We start from the raw sequence: 26,420 nt of genomic DNA, 5'->3' as shown, positions 1-26,420 counted from the left end.
ATGGGCTTTGGAGCAGAAAGACATGCACTCACATTCCAAATGAATGCCTTTGGGTAAGTTTCCTCATCTATAAACATAAACTTGTAACAGTACCTACCTTGCCGATCTGGTAAAAGATGACATGAATTTATATACTTAAAGCACTCACAACACCAGCTTAATGCAGCCAGTGCTCAATACTCTCTCAGATCCTGGAGCTCTATGTCAAATCCATCAGGAGTTAAATGAATGCCCAGTTAATCAAATTTGAAATTTGAGTAACTCTGACCAGATGTATCTGAAACATCATGTAAACCTCTTAAAATGTAGTGGCGGTCTTTTCATCTTCAATATCCACAGACTCTGAGACTCATACTGGGTTTGATTTTCTTCACTTCTTCTAGAACACATCCAAAATAGTTAAACTCAGGCCATACTTTACTTCTAAGCTGCATTAAAAATGTGTGTGTGTTTATATACATATACATACATATATATGTGTATATTTCTGTATATATACACCCACATATGTATAGATACATATCATATCTATAATTAAAATATATACATATGTATCAGGCTGTAAATTAGAAGGTTAAAGAACACATTCTAAAATTCCTAAACGTTCTAAAACAATACAGTTATGAATGAAATGGGAAAAAATTATCTGCTAACTATATCAGTATACGCAGAAAAATAAATAAGCTACGCTTACCTCTAATTGCTTTTGTGATGAGAAAGGACGCACCATGTTTCCGGCTGCCTCTAGGCTACGATTGGAAACAAAAAACAAAAAAACTTTCATACGAGAATTTTCTAGTAATACTTATACAATACGTAAAGTCATATTTCTTTGCTAAAACTCAGAGTATTGGGTACAAGTTACCAGTATTCAAAAACTACTTACGGATACAAACAAAACAAGCAGAAGCAGGACTGAGAACGGCGGGTGTAAAAGCGAGCATGGCACGGTCACAGGCACTTGTCAGGATGACGTTAGAGGGGAGGACAAAGACTGAAGCTGGAAACTGCTTCCAAATCAAAACACCACTCCAAAGACAAGAGAAGCCAAGGGCAAAGACCACACTGGCTGCCGGTTCAGCACAGCCTACTTGGGTGGGCTTAAAGCAAGCTTTGCTTACAGGAAAAGTAATCACAGATTACTAAAGTCATGTCTTGAGGTAAATTTATTGAATATTTGTTGTATACCCACAGAGAAAATGCTACTAACACACACACTGATATATAATTGCTACATTAAATAGTTCCTTAAGTACAGAGGAAACATTATGTAGGCTAAACAATACTAGGCACTACAAATAATGAGTAAGATGTACTAATGCGCTGTTAAGAAAGGACCAATGCACACGCCGTAAGTGCAGACAGATATGGCTTAAAAGCACAGGAAAGTTACTTCATTCAACAAACATAAATTGATCATACACTTCGTGTAAGACACAATTTGGTCCTGGGAAGGGATACAAAGATGAATCAGATGTAGCTGCCCCCCAAGAGCTTGTAGTTCAACACTTGAAATCAGTAGAACCAAACAAGAGCTATGAGATTTCAACATAAGTTGATGTTGTGAGATATGTGTATAAATATATATATATATATTTTTTTTTTTTTTTTGGAGAGGAAGATTGGCTGTGAGCTAACATCTGTCCCAATCTTCTTCTATTTTGTACGTTGGATGCTGCCACAGCATGGCTTGATGAGCAGTACGTAGCTCCACAACTGGGACCCAAGCCCACAAAACCCTGGCAGCGGAGCAGAGCGCACAAACTTAACCACTATGCCACTGGGCGGGCCCCAGGCCTTGTTTTTTCACAAATCAATTTATAATGTTAAGCATTCGGAAACATTATTGTAATTAACCAGTGAGTGCTAACCGGTGGAAACATATCCTTATCAACCAACAGCAGCACCAACAGCTACCTAGCTGCATAACCTACAAAATATTCACATTGTTCAAGACAAACAGAAACTAACACTTGAAAAACGATAATATATGCAGATCTCTGCCAGCCTACCAAATATATTATTCAAGACAAGCAGAAATTGCAGTGAGGAGGTTAAAGAAAAACTACTAACTTTCTAGGAGAATGAGTAGTTTCTCCAGTAAAGCAACACTCAGGAAAGATGCTGTAAAAAAGATTTCGTATGGGCAGGATTCCATGATCTTTAATAAAAGTCCTTTTCGATCTTGCTGCATCCTCTGAGTCTAAAACAGCGACTGGCACATGTTAGGCACTCAATAAATCTGTTGAATAAATGTGGATTCCTGGTTCCTACTCTTCACCTCGTGCCTGAGAGGCCCTCTCTACGGAACAACTGATAACCTCAAGGTCCACTTCAGGTTACAAACCCTTCTCTAACAGAGAACTCAACCCCGGTCAGTAGCTCCTTACTCTTCACACCCAAGGCGTTCTGCTCGCACCGCTATTATAGCGCATATTCCACCAGGTTATGAGAACTGTTCGCTGGCTCGTCTCCCCTCTAGACTACAAGCACCACGAAAGTTATTCGCCTCTGTATGCCCAGCGCCTGGCACAGAATCTGGGATACAGATGGACACACACAAACACTTATTAAATGCTTGTTGACTGAAATATACAAGAACTGGCGCAACTCAGCCCCAAGTAGGAGTAAACGTTAGATGCCGTACTCTGCGGCAGCCCGCCAGATGCTGAGACGCCTATAGGGACCTGGAAAATTCTCCCACCGCAGATGAGAATCAGCCCTGGCCAGCCCTGTCGGCCCACGGAAAGGGACCACCGAAGAGTCTAGAAATAAAAAAGACCTTCCCGTCCAACGCTGTGCCTCCCCTCCAAGTAAAGAGCAGTGAAACTGACAACCAAAGTGGGAAGGTACGTGTCCCAGAACCCGGGGTTCCGACCCCCGACAACCGAATTCGGAGCCCAGGAGGAATCTTGGGACCCTTCTCTTAGGGGACCCAGACCCGGGCGAGCCCGCGGTGCCGTTGCCAGGGTGACCGCAGAAGCTGCAGAGCCCTGCTCCCCCGCCCACCCGGCTCCACTCCCCTGCGTGGCTCCTGCTACGTGGCTCTGCCGGGGCAACGGCCGCGCCAAGCTGGCTGCAGCTCTGGAGGTGCCTGGTTCACCTGTACTTCTGTCTCCGGGGGCCACTCGGTGTTGACCAACAAGTCATAGAGAATCGTCTCCTCCTCGCCCTCCGCAGCGCCTGGAACCACAGCAGGCGCTGACTCGGAGGCCGCCATGTTGGCCCGGGACCGAGCGGCTGAGGCAGGGTCACTACGGCACCTCGCAAAGGACAAGCTTCCTTAGCCGCGGCCGCTTTTGATTCGCAGGGAAGGAGGTAGAGTTGACTGGACTTGGGAAGGAAATGCTAAATTATGTATTCGTTGCCTAGAGCGCAGAAGGAGTACAAACAATGGTTTTTTAAACAAACGCTAAAAAGTTATCCAATGCAACAGATTAAGCCAATGAAAGGTATCAGAGGAATGATGCTATAGGAGCTCAGAAAAGGCGCGGAAGGCCAGAGGGTCTGAAGGGGCTTCCTGGAGAAAGTGGAGCTTGTCCTGGGTCTTTAACAACAGGCAGAATTTGAATCAAGTGGAGAAGGTTGGATAGAGCATTTCAACTGGGGGCAAATGGAGTGAGCAAAGACAAAGACAAATATCTAGTTGAAAGAGCAGGCAGCTGAATAGAACCCAAGTTAAGAAAAGGTGTGGGGCAGTAAGGTTGAAATGATAGGTTGAGGACCTCCGTGGAGGGAGCTAAAATGTCAGCCTCATTTGTTCATTCACTTGTCCATTCATTCATTGAGCAAGTGCCTTTATGTGGGAAGCCCTGTACTATAAGCAGAGCCTGTTGTAACCTGATTGAATGTACAGTGTACAAGGAATTAGCACTGTGTTACATTCAAAAGAAACACAAATACTGAAGATTTCTTGCAGGAATTATATTGCATAATATCTGTCAAGATGCATTAGGCAATTAATGCAATTAAAATCCTCCACTGGGAAGCATCTAAGGGCTCCCATTTCTCTCAAAGTTCAATGACCTCAAAGCAAGCGCTCCATCACCTGCCTGCTCCCTCTTACTCACCTCCTGCTTCCCCCGACTACCTTCAGCTACAAGTGGCTTTGCCGTTTCTGAATACACCAGACACACATCCACTTCAGGGACTTTGCATGAGTTGTGCCCTCTGCGTGGAAGATTTTCTACCAGGTATTTGTCTGGGTCTCTCCCTCGTCATCAAATTTTTGCTCAGATGTCACCTTCTCTCTGAAGCTTAACCTGACTGCTCATTTTTAAATTTGCAACCACCTTCCCCAACTCCAGATCTCCCTTACCAGCTCTATTTTTTTCCCATTAGACTTTAGATCATCACCGAAAATGCTTTATAGTTTATATTTATTATATGAGTTTATTGTCTGTCCTCAGTCAGTAAAATGTAGGTTCTACCAGAACAGAGCGCTCTACTATATACATAGATGCTATATACATCCCTGTTACATCCCCAGAGTTTATACATGTGCCTGGCACAGAGCAGAGGACAAAATATATATTATTTGTTGAATAAACAAAAAATTTCCCAAAAATAGTTGTATACATTGTATCCCCAAAGTACTTCTCTTCATAGCAGCCATGTGTTTTTATCCAATCCTTAGTTGCAGATGCAGACATCTCCTCTCCCCATCCCACCAGAGCTGACGAGTTGCACAGCCCCAGGGTAGACATCTCACATCGCATGCTGTAGAATGTAGAGAGGTAGGAGCACCATTCACTTGGAATGCAGTGTGAAGACTGGCCTCTGGAGTGGTATAGGGCCTCAGTACTGCCCCCTCCAATTTCTGCACACCAAGTTTCCTTGGCTCTTTACTCCCTTCCCTATCTCATCCTTTCTCTGATAGAAATTGGAATTGCTTTCTGCTTCATCCATTCTCCTCATCACCTCCACCTGATCAGCACAAGCACAGCCAGGAGGTGGCTGGCCAAGCTGGCAAAGGATGCTTCCTTCTCCCCTGGTATGTGAAGGGGACAACTGCAAATACATCACCAAGAATTGTTTCTACTTTTACTGTCATCACACTATGTTAATTTCTTTATCCATCCTCACCCTTACCCTATTTACCATAGTTTGTACAACAGAACAGGAAACATAAGTCCATGCCTGGCTGACCCTGGGGAGCTTATATTCTAAAGAAATAAAAAAGGAGTAGGCTACACAGCATTACTGGAAGAGTGACTGTACATTTAACTTGGAGCAATTCCTGGAAGGAAAATTCTACTCCCAGAGATGCAGATGGGCAGGTTATGCAGTCTTCTTCACCACTATTTAAAATCCAGAAGTGTTCCAGGAAAGCAAGAATGTGATGTGACCGATAAAAGGGAAGAAGGTGGGGAGAATATGTATGACATGAGAAGAACTCTAAATAGAGAATATCAGACACTGGGTTTGGAAGAGAAAAAGCAGAGCAGGGATCAGAGTTCAAGTCAAAGTTCAGATGAGTCAAAAGAACAGGCTCATTTAAGACAGGTTGGGTGGCTTAAGCCAAATTGCTAATTGGTCTTATTTACAGTGACTATACAGTTAATTGTCCAAACAGACACTTTTGAGAATAAAAAGAGATAATAATTATGCTAGGAATTATGAAATAGGACTGTCCTGGGCAAACTGAGGTGATGGTCACACTAATCTTAAACAGAAGAGTGACTGATTTAATGAAGAGACCTTGGGCATTTCATAAGGACAGCCAGACTCTTCGTCATCATTCTCTTCTCCTCTCCTCCTTCGTACTTACAATGACAGCTATCATTTTTGTCCACCCAGGCCTTTTGCTTCCTCTGGAGAACTGTTCCAACTGCTATTCCTTCACCCAAGTCGTGTAATTCCTGTGGGTCTGCCAATCCCCAAACTCTGCTTCCTTGATCCAAGTCTTCCCACTCGAAGAGCTCCATTCCCCTGACTTCAAACATTGGGTTGAGAATGCTTCCCTGGGATTTCAGAGGAGGTTTTCCATGGAAGCAAAGAAAAAAGTCACATTTCTTTTTTGGATCATAGATTTTGAAAAATACAAATTGGGGCTTGTCAGCAAGCATCTTATTCGCTTTATAGGAAAAGCCTGTCTGCAATGGTAAGAAAATGAAACCACACATTGAGAAAAACACAGGAGAGACAGAGACTTCATTTGACATTAGCATGCCCAAAGCCAGTGATGTCTGTGTGCTTCTACCTGCCTAGTTAAGTGAACCAGTGTGTTCCCCTTAAGCTAATTTGAGTTGTGTTTCAATACATTGAAACCACACTTCACTTGACATTTCTACCAGTGAATTTTGCAGATTTAGAACCTGTAGTATATGGATCTCTGCAGTGTTGCTTCGGAGTTGTTATTAGTTAATAATACATTGATAGTATTATTACACTAATACATTGACAGTATTCATGACTTACTAAGCTCTTTTCATCCTTAGCCACTGCTGAGATGGACAGAGAGAAACTCAGGAGAGAGACTCAGATCCCCATTTCACAGATAAGAAAACTGAAACTTAGAGAAATCCAAGATCACAACAGAGCCAAAATTCAAACACAGTTCTTCAGGTCTTGATCCTGTGCTCCTTTCTTCACACCACAGCACGTCACAGGGAATATGGATGGAGCACTTAGATGGTTGAAAGTGGAAATGAACTATTTTGGATGACCAGAAGTACCAACATCTAGAATGGGAGTATTATCAACCTCTTCTATTGGAGGAAAATTAAGTATATCTAAGAGTTTGGTTGCCATGTACTATAATGGTCATCTAACCGACTTCTTAATTTAGCTGAATGTCCAGGTCTGGCTTGAAGAGATTTTAAGTCATGAGTAAGCCATTCTAAGAGAAAAATTATGTTTTCCAAATAACTAACACAAACGGTAACTCTGTGAACTGCTTAAGGAAATAAGACTGAAATAAAAATTGAGACAATTCCAAAATAGGCTTCATAATAATAATAATAGCTACATTTTGTGTGTCTACTCCGCTCCAAGCACTGTACAGATACTTTGTTATACCTTATCTCTGCTCCTCTCTACAGTGCTTCAAGGAAAGGGTTCATATCTCTGTATATGTGGAAAGTGAGGCTTTAAATCCTTGTGACCCAAACAAGGTTACACACTGGTAGTGGTGAAGCCAGAATTGAAACACAGTTTTTGTCTAATGTTCAGATTAGTCATAGAGAAGGTACTGTGATATATACATTTTAACGAGAAGTAATCTGATGTTTTTATAAGCTTTGATGAAAGGAAGGAAAAATCCAGAAAAATTTTCCCATTTCTTTCTATCCTCATAGCATACCAAGTATGCCTCAACTAAACTAAAATAAAATTCTCATTCATATTGCTAATGGCCATAGACATTTCTACCTTATCAGACAGAAATTATTTAACAATATCTCACATAAAAGACTCATTTTTCCCCCTTTTAATTCTTCCATGTAGAGCTATCATTAACTGATAAATTCATTTTGTAGGAGCTCAGCTTTTTAGCTTCTATCAGCTAAAAAGCCCATTAAACCAAAAGCCATTAATGATTCAACATTTAACCCTTTTATGCTTCTGCATATTAGAGACCAAAGAGATTAGTGGATCATATGAAGTTGCTTCCATTTTAAATTTGAAATTGCATAACAAAATTCAAGTTGGACATTTAAACGCTACCTGTTATAGGTGTCATACATTTGTACTTGATTGAATGGTAAACTAGCTCTTTATGAAGCATATAAATTTTAATTGTAATAATAAAATAATATTGCGAGCAACTCAGGAAATTCTATTTCCTCCAGAAAGCCTGGAGAATCCCAGTCAATCCTTCCATAAATATTCTAAGACTGCCATAATATCTCTTGGCAGCCAAAGAGATGTCATAAAGTTCATGCAGGGTATTAGCTAAGAAGAAATCTCCAGCCGCTTACTTAAAGGTCATTTACTCTAATTTGCTACAAAATTCACACAGGTTATTTTCCCCCATTTTCCTCACTCACAAATCATTTAGAACAATAAACTGGGGACTAGCCTTACCAGAGGCACCAGTGACAAGTGCAAAAATGAGCAGCAAGTGCAAGAGGTGAGTGAATAATTGGTAAAAAATACATTTGGTAAACTAATCAATTACTGATTATAAATAAGAATAGCTCTTTGGTTTTATTTTGTTTAAAAACAAAAGTAGATAACCTTAGTGTACTTTGAAACAGCAAAAAATAAGATGGACTAATGGATAGATTGAGGGTGACTAAATGAAAAGATGTGATAAAGCAAATATGGAAACATATTGATAGAATCTTGGCAGCTAGTACATGAGTGCTCGCTGTAAAATTCTGTCAACTTTGCTACATGTGAAAATGTTAATAATAAAGGTAGTGGGAATGCAAACTGGTGCAGCCACTGTGGAAAACAGTATGGAGACTTCTCAAAAAATTAAAAATAGAAATACCATATGACCCAGGTAGCTCACTACTGGGTATTCACCCAAACAACTGGAAATCAACAATTAAAAGAGACTTATGCACCCCGTGTTCATTTCAGCATTATTCACAATAGTCAAGATGTGGAAGCAACCCAAGTGCCCACTGACTGGTGAATGGATAAAGAAGATGTGGTATATATATACAATGGAATACTACTCAGCCATAAAAAAGACAAAATTGTCCCATTCACAAGCACATGGATGAACCTTAATGGCATCATGTTAAGCAAAATAAGCCAGGCAGAGAAAGAGAAACACCATATGATTTCACTTATATGTGGAATATAAACAAACTTACAGACAAAGAGAATAAATTAGAGGTCACCAGGGGAAGGGGGGTAGAGAGTAGTCACAAGGGGTGAAGGGGCACATTTATATGGTGTATGGCAAACAATTATGTACAACCGAAATCTCACTATGTTATAAGCTGTTATGACCACAATTTAAAAAATTAATGAGAAACAAATAATAAAGGGAAAGGGAAAAAAAGTATATCTACCATTTTAGACAGCACAAACAGGGATATGAGAGAAAGGATTCTAATGACTAGTGAGATAAAGTCCCTTCTGATTTGGGAGCGGGATTGAGATACTAAATAACTTCAGACGTTGATAGATAAATATACTGTTAATTATCTATTTTCTTGAAAAGAAAGTGATACAGTATATGTCTTCCAAACCATAGAATAGACTAAAGGAAATAAAGAAGACTATCCATGTGAGGTAAGGAAGAACAGAATAAATAAGCAAATATAAATCTGGATAAGGAGAAAAATTCTCCCATTGGAATAAGTTGGTACAATAATCATTAAGCTAAATGACACACACACTCACATATGCATCCATAGATACACTGTGCGCACACACACCATACTCTCTTCCAACCTCACTTTGTCTTATAAAGAGTAATTTCAGAAGTTTGGAATATTATTTTTCCCCTGCTCCCATCATTTGTTTTGATCACTTATAGGAAATTCTCCATCATTACATCTTCAAATATTGCCTCTACGCCCTTCTCTTTAGACACACTATGAACTTTCATAGCCTCCTATGTCACAACCTCCCTCACATACTTTATATCTCTTTCAGTTTCTGTTCTGTTTTCAGTATAATTTCTCAAATCTCTCTTCCAGTTCACTTTTCAGCTTAGTCTATGTTTAATCTTTCCATCAAGTTTTTAATATGGATTATTATATACATCTTATTTCTAGAAGTTCTTTTTTAGTTATTCTGGTCATTGTGTTAGTTTCTTACTTCTTACTCATGTTTTCATTCCTACTTTTAGAAACACATCAAACATAATTTATATTCTCTACCTGATGTTTCTAATACCTGAAATCTTTAAAGATGTTTTTCCTGCTGGTTCTTGCTCATGGTGGCTTGTTTATAGAGTGTGTGTGTGGGTGGGTGGATGTGTGTGTGTGCACGCGCAAGTCTGTGTGTCTTATTGTTTGCTCGTATGCTTTGGAATCCAATCTGTGAGCAGTTTCTTGAGGCCTGGGTGAGAGGGTACCTTCCCCCCGGGGAAGACTTCCCTTCACTTTTGCAAGGTTCCTGTGAGACCATGATTTACTTTAAGAATCTAAATTCTCTCAGATGTTACCAGTAATGTAAATTCAGGCCCACACTCACAAGAGGGTCAGGCCGTGGTCGCAAATTCTCAAAGGAGACTTCTATCCACTCAGATTCCAGGCTGACCAGACACGTTGATTTGCTGTCTGCTTCCATTTGATGAGATTTTATTTTAAGTATGTAGCTCTTCATGGGTCCTGATTTTATATGGGGTCATCAGTGATCCAGCTCTCCTCCCTTCACAGGCCCCGGGCTGGACCCCTGCCCCCGGCCCACCACATCTCTATCGTCAGCCCTGAAATCAGAGCTCAGTCCCCAAAGCAGCTGGTGACTTCAGTGCTTACTTCCTCTGTGGATTCTCCTGCCTGTTGCCAGGACTCAGGGTTTCCTTTACTTTCTGACAAAATCACCCATTCATTTTAAAAGTTGCAGTTCTGTTTGTATCTTTTAGTTAGCACTCTTGGGGTTCGTGGGAGTCTTTCAGGATGTCTTGTCTGACAAGTTGCCTGAAATGAAACACTCTGAAACTCCCAGAGGAAAATACAAAGGGGGAAGTCACTCTCCCCACGAACAACCATGCAGCTCAGTTGCACAGACCACAGAGAGCAGATCAGCAATGGCTCCAAAGGGAGATGGCTGGCAGCATCCAAAAGGAATGGACTTGTTTGCCAACATGAATTAGATACCTCTGGGGGTCCCCAGAAGTATTTGTAGGGAATTTTACAAATGACTGAGAGTCTTGTGTCACCAGCTGGGAGCAAGACCAGTGAAATTACAGTGTTTCCTGTTCCGATGATGACTACCGTTCATGTCCACAGACTGGGGATGCCTAGGAAGTCTCAAATAACACCAATAATTCAAAAATTTAAAAGGCAGCTCCAAAACCAAAATACTGTAATTCTCTGAGGACAGGGACAATGGCTTTTTAATCTCTGTAAACCCAGCTTGAATGTAGGCCCTGAATACATTTTTACTGAATGCATGAATTATTCATGGTTATGTTGATGCTATTATAGATTAACCCTTTTTGCTTAAAAGAAAGATTTAAAAAATCGTTTATTTTCTCCAGCAAAATAATACAAGCTCAAGGAAAATTTCTCTCAATAAACAAACCATTCATGAGCTACGATTTTTTTTTCCTACTGTTGTAGTGAAATTATGGCCAAGTCCTTCAGTTTACCCTTGAGTTTCCTCTAATGAAAAACTACAATGGAAATATTAACCAACAGAACAAGGATGCAATGAAGCTGATGAGGAATTAATAACGTGTTTTGAAAGGGCAAAGTACTAACTGAAAATGTGGAAGCTATTAAAACATCAGGATCAGACACTCTGGAAAAGCTAAATTAAACACCAAGGATTAAGGACCATTTATAGTGGAATTATTAAATGTCTCTCAATTTTAATGATTTTAGCTCTTCAGTGGAATTTAATGCAATAAACTGTTTCCTGTTGAAGTCCTTACCATTTTAGGTTTCTCTTTAGATAAAAGTATATACCCAATGTTAAACTCTTAAAGTTTTTAAAGCTTAAATTGTTAAAAAAAAATAAAAATAAAAAAATAAAGCTTACATTGTTATATTCTGATACAAACATGAGATTAATGGTTAAAAAAGAAGCTTTGCAACTTAAGCCCTGAAGGGATTAACTAAAAGAAAAATTAAGGGATTTAAGGAGGACACAAATCTTTACCAAACTTAAGTCGCCAAGTAAGAAAGGAGTTTGTGGAAGCCAAATGTACCTCTATGCTAGAAATTGCTTTAGAATTTACATTGAACCTAAGAGAGAAAACTCAGTCGTTCTGGAGTGGGTACACATTTCTAGAACGTCATTTTTTCTACCCCCATAGATCTTGACTTGTACTGTCTTCCAGTTCCTTCTCTTGCCTCTGGCATCGACTCTAGAGTCTGGAACAAAGCCCTTGTTTTGAATCACAGCTTTGTTAGTGACTAGTTCTGTTGCCTCATACAAATTATTTAATCTCTCTGTGCCTTGGTTTCCTGATCTAAGAATGGGGTTTAGGGGGACCTAAAGTAAGGCATAGTTCTGACAAAGACTCTGTCCTTGACCAAACTCTAGCTGGGATCTTCTGAGCCATCTTCTCAACCAGGCCTCAACCTTGGCCTATTAGAAACCACAGATTCTCAGCACAAAATGATTTCATCCATTCCTAACTCCCTACGTTAAAAGACTCGAACACTAACGTAGTTTCTAACAGCTCAAGATGCATCCCCAGGATGGCCCTAACCCTGTGTAAAGTGCCTGCCTGAGAAAGCTCCAGGCTGCCAGAAGAATTTACTGTTTGTTCTAGCCAACACCTGACATAGGCCCCAAACGCCCTTTCTTAGAGCATTTACTAAAAAGGGCTTACAATTGTGAATCCTTCCTCTGTCCCTTGAGATGTATATGTATCTCCTGTAACTCAGGGGTGTCTTTCTCTAGGACCTGAAAGCCATTCCTTTGAAATATAATCCTTAGGAAAGATGGGCCCTCTGTCGCCTAGTCTCTGTGGGAGGATAGAATCCTAACTTCTGTAATTGCCACATACCTGACACAGCTGGCCTAATGGGCATTTAAACTGGCCAACTGTTTGTAATTTTTCACTTCCCGGACTCTGCTCAAGACCCCACTGGTCCCCCCTCCCTACTGCCTCATTTTCCCTTTAAGATACCCGGTCACCTCTGTGCAAATGGAAGTTGAGCTCAGTTCATGCTGGACCCTCTTCCCTATTGCAGTAGTATATCACTGATTGAAATCTGTCCTGACCACCTTAACTAGTGTCCAGCTTTATCTTTGACAGTTCAAGAAGTGAGAAATAAAATTGACATATAAGAATAAAGCCATGAAATCAACATGACCAAGTTGGCGAGCCCTAAAAGAACAATCTATTCTAAAATAATCTGTCTCCATATGTGACCCAGGGAGGCCTACCTGCATCAGAACTTGTTTAAATGTACATTGCTGGGCTCCACCACAGATGTGAGCAACCAAAACTCTTGAGGGCTTGACCTAGGAATCTGCATTTGAAAGAGCTCCCCAGAGTAATTCACATCTACTTCAATTTAAAGATCAGTGGGTGGCCTAATCAATTAAGTACAAATGGGCAGCTGAAAATTTTCTCCCAAACAAGTGATTAGGGCATAGCACATATTCAGTTGGCGCTAGCATTTTTTAGGCAAGATGTCTCATAAAAACTGGGGGTAGAGGGTAGAGTGGGAGGGGAGTGGGTATAGAACTCTGTCAGCTTTCAATCAGAACCAATAAATAAAAAGGGGGTCTAGGCCAAGGACCTTCCAGTCCTTCCCTAGGGGAATGGTCCCTTGTGGCGGGTAAATGCATGGAGCTTGTATGTCCCCTTCCCGTGAATCTGTGCCGGGCCTGAGGGTGAATGACTGCTCTTACATCTGAGCTCACACTTTAAGTCCTAGCGGCTTCTGTTTCCTCCCTGTTGGATTCCTGAGCTGCCATGAAGGCCAGGCTAACCTACTGGAGAGAGAGGCCTGGTGGAGACAGAGTTGGAGAGAGGGACCACACATCCCCCTCCGGCAGCAGCCCCAGCCTCTCAAAAGCCCTCCAAGAGAGCAGTCCAGGAATCTTTGTTCAAAACTTCAGTCATCTTTCTCTTGACATTTTTCTTCCTTTGGATGTTAATACCATTTTTCTGCCTCAACATTAACATACAGTAACAAGCAGCATCTGTGTTATACCCCATCACCGTTTGGAGGAAATTTTTCAGGATCACATTTATAACGTATTGTTTAAGCCAGCGATCCTCAAACTTGAATGTAGGTATGAATTAATTTAAGCCGGTCCCAAGTGATCATCCTGACCTGAGGGCAAGTCTCTGCCTGACTAGGATTGGATTTTGGACCATGAGACATGAATCGAGGTACATATCTAGACGCCGCCATCACTGCAGACTTCCAGGTCTGGGGGGCTAATGCCCACTGCCTGAAGAGATGGGTTTTCTCTCTTTCTCCTGATCAAAACCATTCCCTTTGCCCATCTTAATTCCTTCTCCCTTCTGTGAGGCTGGGCTTAAGCTTTGAGCATCCTCATCCCTTCTGTGTCGCCCTCCTTATTGGCTACTTCTTCTCAGCCTGTAACCACATTCAGGTTTCCTTCATGATTAAATAATAAAGCCAACCCCTCATGTGACATCCATTCCTAATTTTTACCCAACGTCTCCTCACCTCATCCTCACAATAGCAGTCTACGCTCACAAAGTATTCACTTTCCATTCAGCCATTTAACCACTGCAACTTGCCTTCTAATTCCACTCCCCACCAAACTGTCCAAACATTTGTAGGAACCAGAATATGCCACCCCCAAAATAGGTCACTTTGGCGTAAGGATTATTTTCAGGTGAAGGCAACTGAGAAGGAGCCAAGACAAGAAAAGGTCTTTGCCCTCCCGCTATTCGCCTAAAAGCAGGACATAAATTTGCAAAGATGCCCCCCTTCTCTCTACCATGAAGGACAGAAGTTAATTACTGGAGACAACTCTACACCCTGGTCAGCCCAGAGAGCGCACTGGAGGAATCTGCATCAGACTTTGCTACCTAGCCCTTATCTTCCATTTGTTCCCTCATATATTTACCTCCCCACAATTTGCCCCACTAGAAACTCAAAGTCCTCTTCCTTTGTCTTGTCACTATTCTAAAAGTGTATTGCTCTTTTGTTAAGATGCTGTATAAGCCCAAGTTCTAACCATCCCTTTGTTACCCATCTCTGAGTGCTCCTATGTGTGTGCATGATGCACATGTTAATTAACCGCTTTTCTCTTGCTAATCTGTCTTTCATGAGTCTTCTTTACAAGGCCCCAGGCAATGAACCTAAGATGGGTAGAGGGAAGAGATTTTTTTCCCTCCCCTGCACATTTAACACTAACAATTACTGAAACTTGTGGAACGTCTATTCTCTTGGCTTCTGTGATAACATGCCCTTGAATTGTCCGTATAGTTCTCTGACTTCAGCTGTCTCCTCAGGACTTTCTTCCTGTTCTCTGCATTGCTCTGCCCCCATCTAGTGTTGGGGTTCTCTAGAGCCTTATTCCTACAAAAGTGGGCTCACATCAGCAGCTTTCACATCACTGGGAACTTGTTAGAGATGCAGAATCTCAGGCCCCACCCCAGACCTGCTTAATCAGGATCCATATTTTAACAGAATCCCTAGGTGATTTCCACGCACAGTAAAGGGTGAGGAGCGTTTCTCCAGGACTCTGTCCTAGCTCCCTGCTCTTCTCCCACTACACCTGCTGGGTGAGCTCATCAATTCCCAGGCTCACTACCTATTTACTGATGATTCTCAAATCTGTATCTTTATCAAAGTACCTCCTCCAGGCTTCAGACTCTTATAGCCAACTATTTGCTGGTCATCTCCAGTGGAAAGTCCTGCATTCAAACTAAATTCAGCATAGCCACAATCTGCCAACCTCTGCCCCTCCTTTAAGGTTTTTCTCAATTGATGCTAACACCATTCACCCAGTTATCCATACTAGAAACTTGGGAGTTGTACTAATGCCTTTCTTTCTCTCTCATTTTCTCCACTTCCACAGTACCGTCTGTGAGGACCTGGAATTGGCCACCCCACAATATGTCTCTTTGGCATGATGATTATTTGAGGCTGGTTACTTTGCAGACAGGAAAGCAACTGAAAAGTAGAATTTACTTACCCTTTGTAAGAGACATTTATATAGTAAAGGAAATCTCCATCTGTAAAGATATCTCCCTCTCTGTACCAGGAAGAAGGGGAGATGACCTTATCTCTAGAAATTCTTAATCAACGGGGAAGGCAAGGACTTAAATCTGTATTTGTTTATTGTGCTTGTCTGGTAACCTCCTGTAACTGACTCCCCCCATCCCCAACATCTTCCTTTGTCTTTAGCTGGATATGATGGTTGAGGTGGTGGTTTCGGCCATTTTGGCGAGTTGCTCTGCTTGCCTGAGCCTCTCCCATCTATACATTGACAAATAGAAATGGCAAGCAATAGGATATATTGGAGTACATGAGGAAGCCATTTGGTTGTAAACCTTTTTTTTTTTTTTTTTTTTTTGCTTTTTTCCAAAAGGGCCTGACTGTGGCTGTTGAGCACACAGTGTATATCTGCTTTAAAACATTTACTATGGCAAGAACAAATGGCCTTAAGACAAAGGTGCAACCCACCCCCCCATTGGCATTTCCTTAAGGATAAGCAGGTTTCTTTAGGCTAGGAACTGATTGCTGCACTCGCCTTTGACCACCCAGCTCACCTGTGACCACCCAGCTGGAGACAACAGACCTGCCACCCTGCTGTGTTCACCAAGACAGCAGACCTATCTGCTGTTTCCATCAATCGCTGTGCCGACAGAGCAGTCTCGTGACTATTGTAAAAGGGATGTTTCAATCCTATGTGAAACATCCTGTTTGGGGGTATATAACCACTCTGTGCACCCTGGTTCTTCGGTGCCCTTTCTTCCTTTGGGAAGAAAGGCCCCGGGCCATGGTCCTCATAAAACTTTGTTTAATTTTCTCCTGCTATTCTGTCTCGCGTGAGTTAAGTTAGTTCTCTGGCCAGACGAACCCAGAGAGGGTAGAGGAAATGTCTTCCTCTCCTACACTTCTCTGCCTCCACCCCCAATCAAATCCAACAAATCACCAAACATGGCCAGGTTAATGGTATTCTCACACCTGTCCTTTCCTGTCTAACTACTTTCTTTGCTCTAGTTTAAGTTTCAGCTACACCTCACATGTACTACTGCGATAGCTTGTTAATAGTGACTACACAAATCTATTCATCAAAAATCACCAGAACAAGTTATATAAAATGAAAATCTGATCCCATCACTGTCTTGCTTAAAATCTGCTTCACCCACAATAGTGGTTCTCAAGCTGTAGTCCTCAGACCAGCAGCATCAGCATCACCTGGGACTTGTGCAAAATGCAAATGATAGGTCTAACCCCAGAATCAGAAACTCAGAGAGAAGGGCTCCATATCTGAATTTTAACAAGCCCTCCAGGTGATTCTGATGCACGCTGAAGGGTGAGAACCACTGACCTACCAGATCTATAGGTAATCTGACATACACAGTCCTCCTTGATCTAGTCCAGGTCCAAACTCTTTAGCCTTATTTCTGTCCATTTTATGATTTGAACTTGACATCTGAGGAATGCAGAAATATTTGTTATTTCCAGGTGTGGTAGCCTCTCTCCAAAATGGCCCTCCAACAATTCCAGCCTCCTTGTATCCATGCCCTTGTGTAGTTCCCTCCACACTGAACAGGACTGGTCTGTGTAACCAGCAAGATATTGTGGGGATGACAGCATGAGGCACAAGGGCAAGGGAATGGAAGAAGACAGTTGAAAATACCAGCTACGACCATGTGACCACTTTCAGAAACATGGACTTCAATTGTCATGAGTATTTCTTTCTTATTTTATGAAAGCGTGTGTGTATATATACACATACAAAGCAAATGTCTTTATTTCCTTCTCTTATCCCTTTATCATGTGACATGAGATGTATTTATTTTAAGTTAATAATACTTAAGTACTATTAACTTTACATCATATTCAAGTTACAATATATCAAGGAGAAGAGTAAACATCATGTAAGGATTTTGCGTCCTCATATGGGTAAAGGGTTAGTGAGTTTTCAGTTGTATGCAGGGTAGTTGTATCATGTTAAGTGGAAATATGACCTTGTTATTGTCTTTATTTGGAGATTAAGTCTGGTTTAAGGAGAAGTATTGGGCACCAAGCTGACAAGGATTAGACTTGTGATGGTTAATTTTATGTGTCAACTTGTCTGGGCCACAGTGTCCAGCTATTTGGTCAAACATTATTCTGGATGTTTCTGTGAGGATGATTTTGGATGAGATTAACATTTAAATTGATGGACTTTGAGTAAAGTAGATTGCCCTTTAGAATGTCGGTGAGCCTCATCCAATCAGTTGAAGGCCTTGATAGAACAAAAGGCTGACCTCCCCCAAGCAAGAGGAAATTCTGCCAGCAGACAGCCTTTGGACTTCAACTGCAGTATCGGCAATTCCTAGTTCTCCAGTCTGACAGCCCACCCTATAGATTTTGAATTTGCTGGCCTCTATAATCGTATGAGACAATTTCTTAAAATAAATCTCTTTCTCTATACATGCACATCCTATTGGTTCTCTGGAGAACACTGACTAATGCAGGGCCACACCAGTTTATACCCTGTCCTACATACTTTTCTTACAGCAAAATGTTGACACTCCCCCTTGAAGCAGTGGTATCTATTCTGTGACCCCTCCCCTTGAACCTAGGCAGATCTTTTAACTGCTTCACTTAATAGAACACGGAGGAAATGACAGTGATTGACTTCTGAAGCCTGGTCACTAAAGGCCGTATGGCCCTTGGAATACTGCCTTTGGAATACAATCATCATGTTGTGGGAAAGTCCAGGCCACAGTTGCCCAAGAGCCCTATCTAGGGTCTCAGCGACATGAGCAACTGTGTCATGTGAGTGAGGGAAATTTCAAATGACTCCAATGCCTAGTCTTCGAGTCTTTCAGTTGAGGTGGTAAGTATTCAGGAACAGAGATAAGCCATTCTTGCTGTGACCTGTACAGCTTCCCCACCCACAGAATCTGTGAGCATCACGAATGGATTTTTATGCCACTATGTTACAGGGTAATTTGTTATGCAGCCGTAGTAACTGGAACATCACTATTCAGAGCTACACTTGAAGAAGCCTTCAGGAATTCCCAGTCTTATTATTGTAACATCATAGGAACCTATAACCAGGCAGTATCAATTTCCATAATCAGAATTATTTTCTGCACGCATTTTGAAGAATTCTTGACCATCCTTTTTTCACCCCCTCCTTTTAAATGTAGCAAGTTGTCTTATTTCAGTCGGCTTTAAATAAAAATCACAAACCTTGTTAACAAGAAAACCTGTGATCAGTTTCATAGACAGAAAGGAGGTACAGTGAAGCAAGGACACTGGGAAGGAGACTGAGAGAACAAGCCTGAACCCCGTGTGCAGATGCAAAAGGGCTCTCTTCCATGGGAAATGGAACTCAGGGGTCCTGGCAGAGTCTGGGTGGCTGGATTCAGACCATTTTTCTGGTGTACAGTCTGTTCTTAAATATCCACAGCCTCCAGGCCATGTTCTCTTGCTCAGACTCCAAGGGCAGCACCATTTCCCCAAGAGCCATCAGCATCACTCACAGGGGCTGACGAGCACTCAAGATGGCGGGCGTGGGAGAGAGAGTGACATTTACGCCTGCCGGCCAGTCGGCACCCAGCCGTAAATTGTGTCCCTGCCTGGCTTGCTTATAATGAAACCGACACAGTTAGTGAGATCTCTTTTTCTGTTTTACAGTCCCTCTGAAACTCATCCGGGTTGTCCTTTGTCTCCCTATCCCCATATATCTGGAGTGATGGACTTTACGGCCACTTCTTCAGGGGATAGAGAATTATAGATCTCTGGATTTATGTCTGTTTGCCAGGCCCCCTCTGGTCCCTGCTCCATAAGGTGAATGCTGGGGCAGTGAGAATGATGCTGCATCCTAATAGCTCTGGACCAGTTTCTGACAGCTTATTTTGACAAAAGCATAAAATTCAATGATTGTTGCTCAGCTCAGAAGCTGTAGGAAATTCAGGGGGAAAAAAGAGGATGTTTAAACGTGAGCGTCCCTGTCTTCAGACTGCTCTCCGAGTCAGGTAAATTGTGAAAAACAGGGTAAGCTGAGCAAACAAATTTAATGACAACAATGGCTGGTCTAGAAGGAACATGATTTATCCCCAAGGATGATGCACGAAGATACTTGTTCCCGATATTGAGGCATCACCACCTGCTACTTGAACAAATAGGGGTTCTGTTGGGGAAGCAGGAGGGGTGTGGTAGCCAGCCTCTCAGATGGCCCCAAAAGATCCTTGTCCACTGTTACCCACACTTGTGTGAGTTTCCACACTGAATAGGCCTCTGTGACCAAGGAGATAATGCAGAAGTGACAGTGCGTGACTCTGATGGCTGGGCCATAAAAGATATCACTCATAGTGCTTTGTCCTCTAGGATCACTTGTTTTGGTGGCAAGAGGGTGTGGGGTGGGGTAGGGTGGGGGTGCCAGCAGCCACATCCTGAGAACATTCAAGCAGCACAGGAAGAGATCCACATGGAGAAGGATGGAGGCCTCCGGCTAACTTCCACATGGTCATGAGAGCGAGCTACCTTTATAAGCTGCTTCCCTAGCTAACCTTCAATGGCTGCGACCCCAGCCTGCAGTTTGATCACAACAGTGAGAACAGCTCTGAGTGGAAGCACCCAGCCAAGCTGCTCCACAGAAGCTGTGAGCGATAATGTTTATTGTTTTAAGTCGCTAGATTTTGGGGCAAAATCTAGCAGAAATGTAGCAAAGTCCTGTTTTGTAGCAGGAGATAACTAATGGGGAGATATATATATATATATATACTATGTGGGACAGAAAACCCAAAACAAAGAAGATATTTATTTGTCTCTCATATAAGAAATCTAGACTCACAATTTAGGCTAGTATGGTGCTCCTTCATGTCAGGGACTCAAGCTACTTCTCTCTTTTTGTTCTGCCATCCTCAGTATATGGTTGTCTTCTCATGGTTCATTATGGTTGCTCAAACCCCAGCCATCACATCCTCATTTCAGCCTACAGGAAGCAGGAAGAGGAAGAAGGATGTACTATCTCCCTTAAGGATGCTTCTGTTTACATGCCACTGGCCAGAACACAGGCATATGCCATATCTAAGTCCCAGGGGAGCTGGGAAGTGGCGTCTTTATTCTGGGCACCCATATGTCCAGCTAAGAGTCAGAAATTTAAGGAAAAAAAGAGATCAGAGTAAAGTTGCAGTATTTGCTAGCTGGGGATTGGCATTGAGCAGGATTTGCTGCAAGGTGCTAGCTTAGCTGAATCTGAATAATAATTAGGACTTGCCAAGGAGATAGAGGTGGTATAGTATAGATGGCTGCAAACTCTTTGCCGTTCATTGCCTCAAGAGGTAGAGCCTATTTCCCCTCCTCATGAATCTGGGCTGGTCCTGTGATTTGTGTTGACCAACAGAATTTAACAGAAGTGACATTGTGCTACTTCTAAGGCAAACTTAAGAGATATGCAGCTTCTGCTTTCCATTTTGCAGACATATTCTCTTGGAACCCAGCTACCATGTAGGAAGTCTGTCTTCTCTGGGGTTAATCCTGCTGTGAGAAGGTCCAAGTTGACCACGTGGAGAGAGTGAGACCATGTATGGGAGCACTGTGACACCACACATGGGAATGGAGTCTTCTCAGACCTTCCAGCCTGACCCAGACACCAGCTGAATGCAGCCAAGGGAACAATGCCAGGTAAGGCCATGGAGAACAGAAGAACCATCCAGCTAAGCCCTGCTCTAACTCCTAACTCACAGAATCGTGAGCAAATAGATTGGTTGTTATATTAGTTTTGGGGTTATTACACAGCAATTGATAACTGAAACTAAAAGGGGAAGGCTCTTCCCCTTTTACAGAAACAGCGTAAGGAAATACACAGTGGTGAGAGGCAATGTGGTGCATGCAAGGAACTCTACACAGGTCAATATGCTGGAGGGTAAAAGGAGCCCAGGGTATAAGCTGGAAGTAAGCAGGAGGCTGGAGGTGGAGGGTCCGGTGTGTGCCATCCTGAGGGGAGTGGATTGAGGATCCTTCCCAACTAAGAGCTGAATCAAAGAGGAGAGGGTTTGTTGATGGAAGGTGTGCCACATGAGGTCCACTCAGTGCAGGATTCTGGATCCTGAGCGAGCACTCTGAGTCCTCTCTTCTCCTGACATGTAGATCTGAGGGCAAACCTCCCAGGCAGCATTTGAGGGAGAAGTTGTGGTTATTTGTGTGGAATGATGGGTGGGTCTGTATCATGTATTGTGAACAAGGACTTTGGTGCATTTATGTAATGAAGATATTGCACTTTCTAATCAACTTCTTTTACATTAAAATAATTTCTCTTTCAAGGGGCCGTCCCCGTGGCCCAGTGGTTAAGTTTGCCGCCCGCCGCTTCGGTGGCCCAGGGTTTTGCTGGTTCGGATCCTGGGCACGGATATGGCACCGCTCATTAGGCCACGTTGTGGTAGCGTCCCACATGCCACAACTAGAAAGACCCACAACTAAAATATACAACTATGTGTTGGGGGGATTTGGGGAGAAAAAGCAGAAAAAAGAAAAGATTGGCAACAGTGAGCTCAGGAGCCAATCTTAAAAAAAAAAAATAATTTCTCTTTCTTCCTGCTTCCTTCTCTGGCGGCTGGATCCTTAGGAACTAGGCAGCTTGCTTTATCTGGTCCCAGAAGGAGCTGGAATGGGGACTGGGGAGGGGTTGGGTGTCAATGAAAGGATGAAGTAATCAAGCTGATTTGACTTCTGTTCCCTAGGCTGGATTCAGGGTCACGTCCTCCCTTGTAATGGCACATTTCATCTCCATTTTTGGTTGTGAGGAAATGACCATACATTCAAGGATTATTATTTTTTTAAGATTTTATTTTTTCTTTTTCTCCCCAAAGCCCCCCTGTCCATAGTTGTGTATTTTTAGTTGTGGGCCTTCTAGTTGTGGCATGCAGGATGCTGCCACAGCACGACTTGGTGAGCAGTGCCATGTCCACGCCCAGGATCTGAACCAGTGAAACCCTGGGCCGTGGAAGCGGAGCGCATGAACTTAACCACTTGGCACTGGGCCTGGCCCCTCAAGGATTATTTTTGATGGTACCTTCATGACCCAGTTCAAATATCCCCTCCTCCTGTAGCCACAATAGGTTGCTTATGGCTCTATTCTAGAACATTTGAAAATTTTTTTCTGAATGACTCATTACACCAAATCCATAATGGTGAATGTTTCATCTCCTTCTTTTCTTTCTTTCGCTTTTTTTTTTTTGAGGAAGATTAGCCCTGAGCTAACTGTTGCCAATCCTCCTCTTTTTGCTGAGGGAGACTGGCCCTGCCCATCTTCCTCTACTTTCTATGTGGGACGCCTGTCACAGGATGGTGTGCCAAGTGGTGCCATGTCTGCACCCGGGAAACGAACTGGCAAACCCCAGGCCGCTGAAGCGGAATGTGCGCACTTAACTGTTGTGCCACCGGGCTGGCCCCTCATCTCCTTCTTTTCTGTACCGGTTAGGAATGTATTGGGCAGCAAGCAAGAGAGAATTTACGGTGGCTTAACTACATAAGGAATTCTCAAACCACAGAGTTCTAGAGGGAGATAGCCCCGGGCTGGTAACTTAGCTCACTATCGTCCTCAAGGATCCAAGCTCCTTCTATTTTCTGCTTCAATAGCTTTAGCAGGAAGCTTCTGTCTTCATAACTCATTGCTGCCTTTCCAGGCATCATGTCCATGTTCCAGGAGGAAAGCGAGTACATGCTGATCAGGTCTTTTCCTTTTAAATACTCCTTACCTCGGACTTCCATTTACATCTCTCTAGGAAGAACTGGATCTCATGGCTCTCTCTCTCTGCAAAGAAGTCTGGAAAGGTGATTGGTTTTTTTTCTTTATCCCAGCCTGGATTTCAGAGAAAGGCAAGGGGAAGGGGACTGTGTGTGGCTTTTGGGTGGCCAGTCTACAGAGTCCTCCCTAGGACCACTCCTCTCCACACCGTCCTCGCTACACTGTATCTGAAGGGCATATTTCTTTGGCCTGTCTTAGCAGTTGCAAAACCATGTGGTATGGAGTGGGCTATAACACAGCTAACTTGAAAATACTCAGCACAATCTCTCTGGGTGCATGCACAATATAGTAAAATTCCACCATAACCTGATTGGTGGGGTCCAAAAGATCCAATTACATAAAACGTGAGGTTATAGAAATAAATGGCAGAGGAAAGTCCCAGCTGGGAGTTTTAAGTCCGCTTCAAACTGTAGCCGGCTCAGCTGCATTTGGTGCCACCTAGTGGTAGCTGCCCTCCCGCCTAACTGTGTAGCTGGGTTTCTGGGATCAGGCATGGATTCCAGGACTTTCTCCCTGTTGGTAGGCACCCATTTAATAATCAGCCTGTTCTGAGGAGAGTGGACCAGCAGGATACTGGGCTGGGTGCATCCATCCTCTAACTCTTGGTTTGGTGAAAGGGTTGCCTGCCACTTCTCTGCCTAGCCTGTCCTACCGCCAAGGAGGGTAGCCAATCACATTTTATCCCAATTCACGTTATTGAGGGTATTAACACACACACACACTTATGTACTTTTATTTATTAAAGCAGTATATTAAATGAGCTAAACTTAGGTTATAATTAGAAAACATTATCTGTTACCTTGAAACCTTCTCTACGGGCTATTTCTTTCCCTGACCTAGATGGAGTCTCTGGCATCTTCCTGAGCTTTTCTGGTCACTCTCAGATAACGAAAAGTTGTCTGGTTACTTTCACCACAATGATAGCCTCATTTCTGTAATTAAACTATCAAGTCCAGTGTAATGATCAAAATTCACATCTTCAGCCAAAATTATAGCTTCCTCGCTCCCTAGCATGGCAACAGGGTGGAGGTTTTGCTCAGTGTCTTCTCTGCTCTCCCCTCTCCAATTAGGTGTTGTTTCTGACCCTGGGGAGGAATAAAATCTGGCCCTGTGTGTATGTATGTGTGTGCAGTGCCCACCTCTATCTGGCTGGTGCTGTGGTGATCCGATTCTGGTGTTGTCCGGCTCAATCATGTCCCAAGTTGATTCTTTCACTCATGGGGTATTCTTTGTGAGTATCTTGGAGATTCTTTAGCTGGTATCTTCCTAGTGAAACTCACATGAGGCAAGTGATCTCTCTCCTCCAGTTAGAAAGCATGAACACAACAGGGTCCTTTGGGGGTCTGTCTGCTGCATCATTTGGCTTCTTCAGGCGGCTCTCTTGGGTACATTCCCTTTGAAGACAGCTTCAAGTTCACTCTCCATGGGTCCTCTTAGCCTGGGGGGGGGAGGTCACACGTTTCCCCCATAGTTGTTGGAAACACGGTCTGCTCTCCCAGCAGCCTTCTCCCGCCCTCTATCTCTTCCTGCCATGCTGCCTCAGGGCTTTCTAGCCACAGCTCCTCATAGCGTGCCTTACACTTCCCAAACTCCAGAGATCAAAAGTTCTTTGGGCAGGCCCCTGGAAACGCTTTCTCCCTTGAGAGAGCAGAAATGCCATGACACTTCAGCAGCTCTCTTCAGAGAAATCTTTTAACTTGCACCCTCAAACCTTTTGTACATTCAAGCTGGGGATTGGCTAAAGGTACAAAAATCAGATTACAGATTTCCCTTTTGTGAGTCCTGCACAATAGGTGATCTTGTGCCTGTCTTTAGAATGTGGGGTACGTGCATCTATTCAGAACTGCTATGTTGCATAGCTTTCAGGGGTATCATTTCTATAAATTTATATAAAATATAGGGAGACTATAGAATCTAATGTGAATGGTGCCCCCTGGAGGTATGAGGCTGCAGGTCTGAGGGTATTGTTCTCAGCCCTTGGAGCTTCAGGTGAATCCTGTTACATGTAACAGCAACAATACAGCTAACATATATATTGTTACCATGTACTATGCACTGTTTCAGTGCTTCACCTATTTTATTTAATTCTCAGAACAATCCTACAAGATAGGGACTATTATTCATGGCTGTTTTACAGATGAGTAAACCGAAGCCCACACTTGGTAAGATGGCACAGCCAGGAAACGGTAGAGCTAGAATTCACACCCTGGGAGTATGGCTCCCTAAGTTACTTCTAACTCTGTCCACAATATCTTGCCTGAGGGTTTCACCTTTCCCCGCGTCGTCGTTCTGTGGCAGGCTACAGACGGTACAGCATGAACCCTGGAACCGGGCAGACGTGGCTCAGATCTCACACTGGCGTTCAGTAGCTGTGTGGCTTTAGATAAGTCACTTAACTTTCCTAAATATGTGTCCTCACCTAAAGATCCTAATACTACCTGACAGGGTTGTTGGGACAGTTAATCATTCATTTATTTTTTTCCTCTCTCTCTGTGCGAAGAGAAAGGTGTCAAAACTTCACGGAGGTCAAATAACCCTGAAATTATCAATGCTACATCAAACATCGCGGAAGGGAGACCTAAATCGCTACTTAAGTCAATCAAAAATATTTAGTAAATGCCTGTTGGGTGGCAGGCGCTCACTAGTCCTGGCTTGCTGGGCAGTGCATTCAAGACATTCTCTCCCGGGCACTCACAGCCACAGAGCCCTGCTTGTGTCAGAGGTTGGGGGACTGAGCGAGGGGCCCAGAGGACACAGTTTTGCTGTCACATCGGCCTGGGCTACTGTGTGACCCTCATCATGTAATGTCTGCTTCTTTATGTGTGGAAAAGTGGTCCTGATGACACACAGCATGCACTCAATAAATAGTAACTATTAGTTATTGTCAACGATGACCAGTCGTGGCTACTGATGGAAGGCCCTTA

General features: G+C 42.9%; 2 protein-coding genes across 4 annotated transcripts in view; one reads left to right on the top strand and one right to left on the bottom strand.

Annotated features, from left to right (window-relative positions):
* Positions 1–3,280, bottom strand: part of NBAS (NBAS subunit of NRZ tethering complex) — a 335,592-nt gene extending 332,312 nt beyond the window's left edge. For 2 of the 3 annotated variants that reach the window (XM_014848079.3, XM_070512577.1), the window contains exons 1-2: positions 3,104–3,280; positions 695–749 (exon numbers count right to left, since the gene is read on the bottom strand). In XM_014848079.3, coding sequence (XP_014703565.2) covers positions 695–749; positions 3,104–3,220 — 172 coding nt within the window. In that variant the 5' untranslated portion in view covers positions 3,221–3,280. The remainder of the gene's footprint in view (positions 1–694; positions 750–3,103) is intronic. The other variant, XM_070512578.1, reaches the window with a different exon arrangement.
* Positions 3,281–21,169: 17,889 nt separating this feature from the next.
* The window catches only part of DDX1 (DEAD-box helicase 1), a 42,245-nt gene continuing 36,994 nt past the window's right edge, over positions 21,170–26,420 (top strand). Inside the window, exon 1 of the mRNA XM_044771971.2 lies at positions 21,170–21,374. Coding sequence (XP_044627906.1) covers positions 21,368–21,374 — 7 coding nt within the window. The 5' untranslated portion in view covers positions 21,170–21,367. The remainder of the gene's footprint in view (positions 21,375–26,420) is intronic.

This window comes from Equus asinus, chromosome 6, assembly GCF_041296235.1.
Source record: "Equus asinus isolate D_3611 breed Donkey chromosome 6, EquAss-T2T_v2, whole genome shotgun sequence".
Taxonomy (NCBI): Eukaryota; Metazoa; Chordata; class Mammalia; order Perissodactyla; family Equidae; genus Equus; species Equus asinus.
The sequence above is the reverse complement of the archived record's forward strand: the minus strand, read 5'-3'. Positions and strand labels throughout refer to the sequence as shown.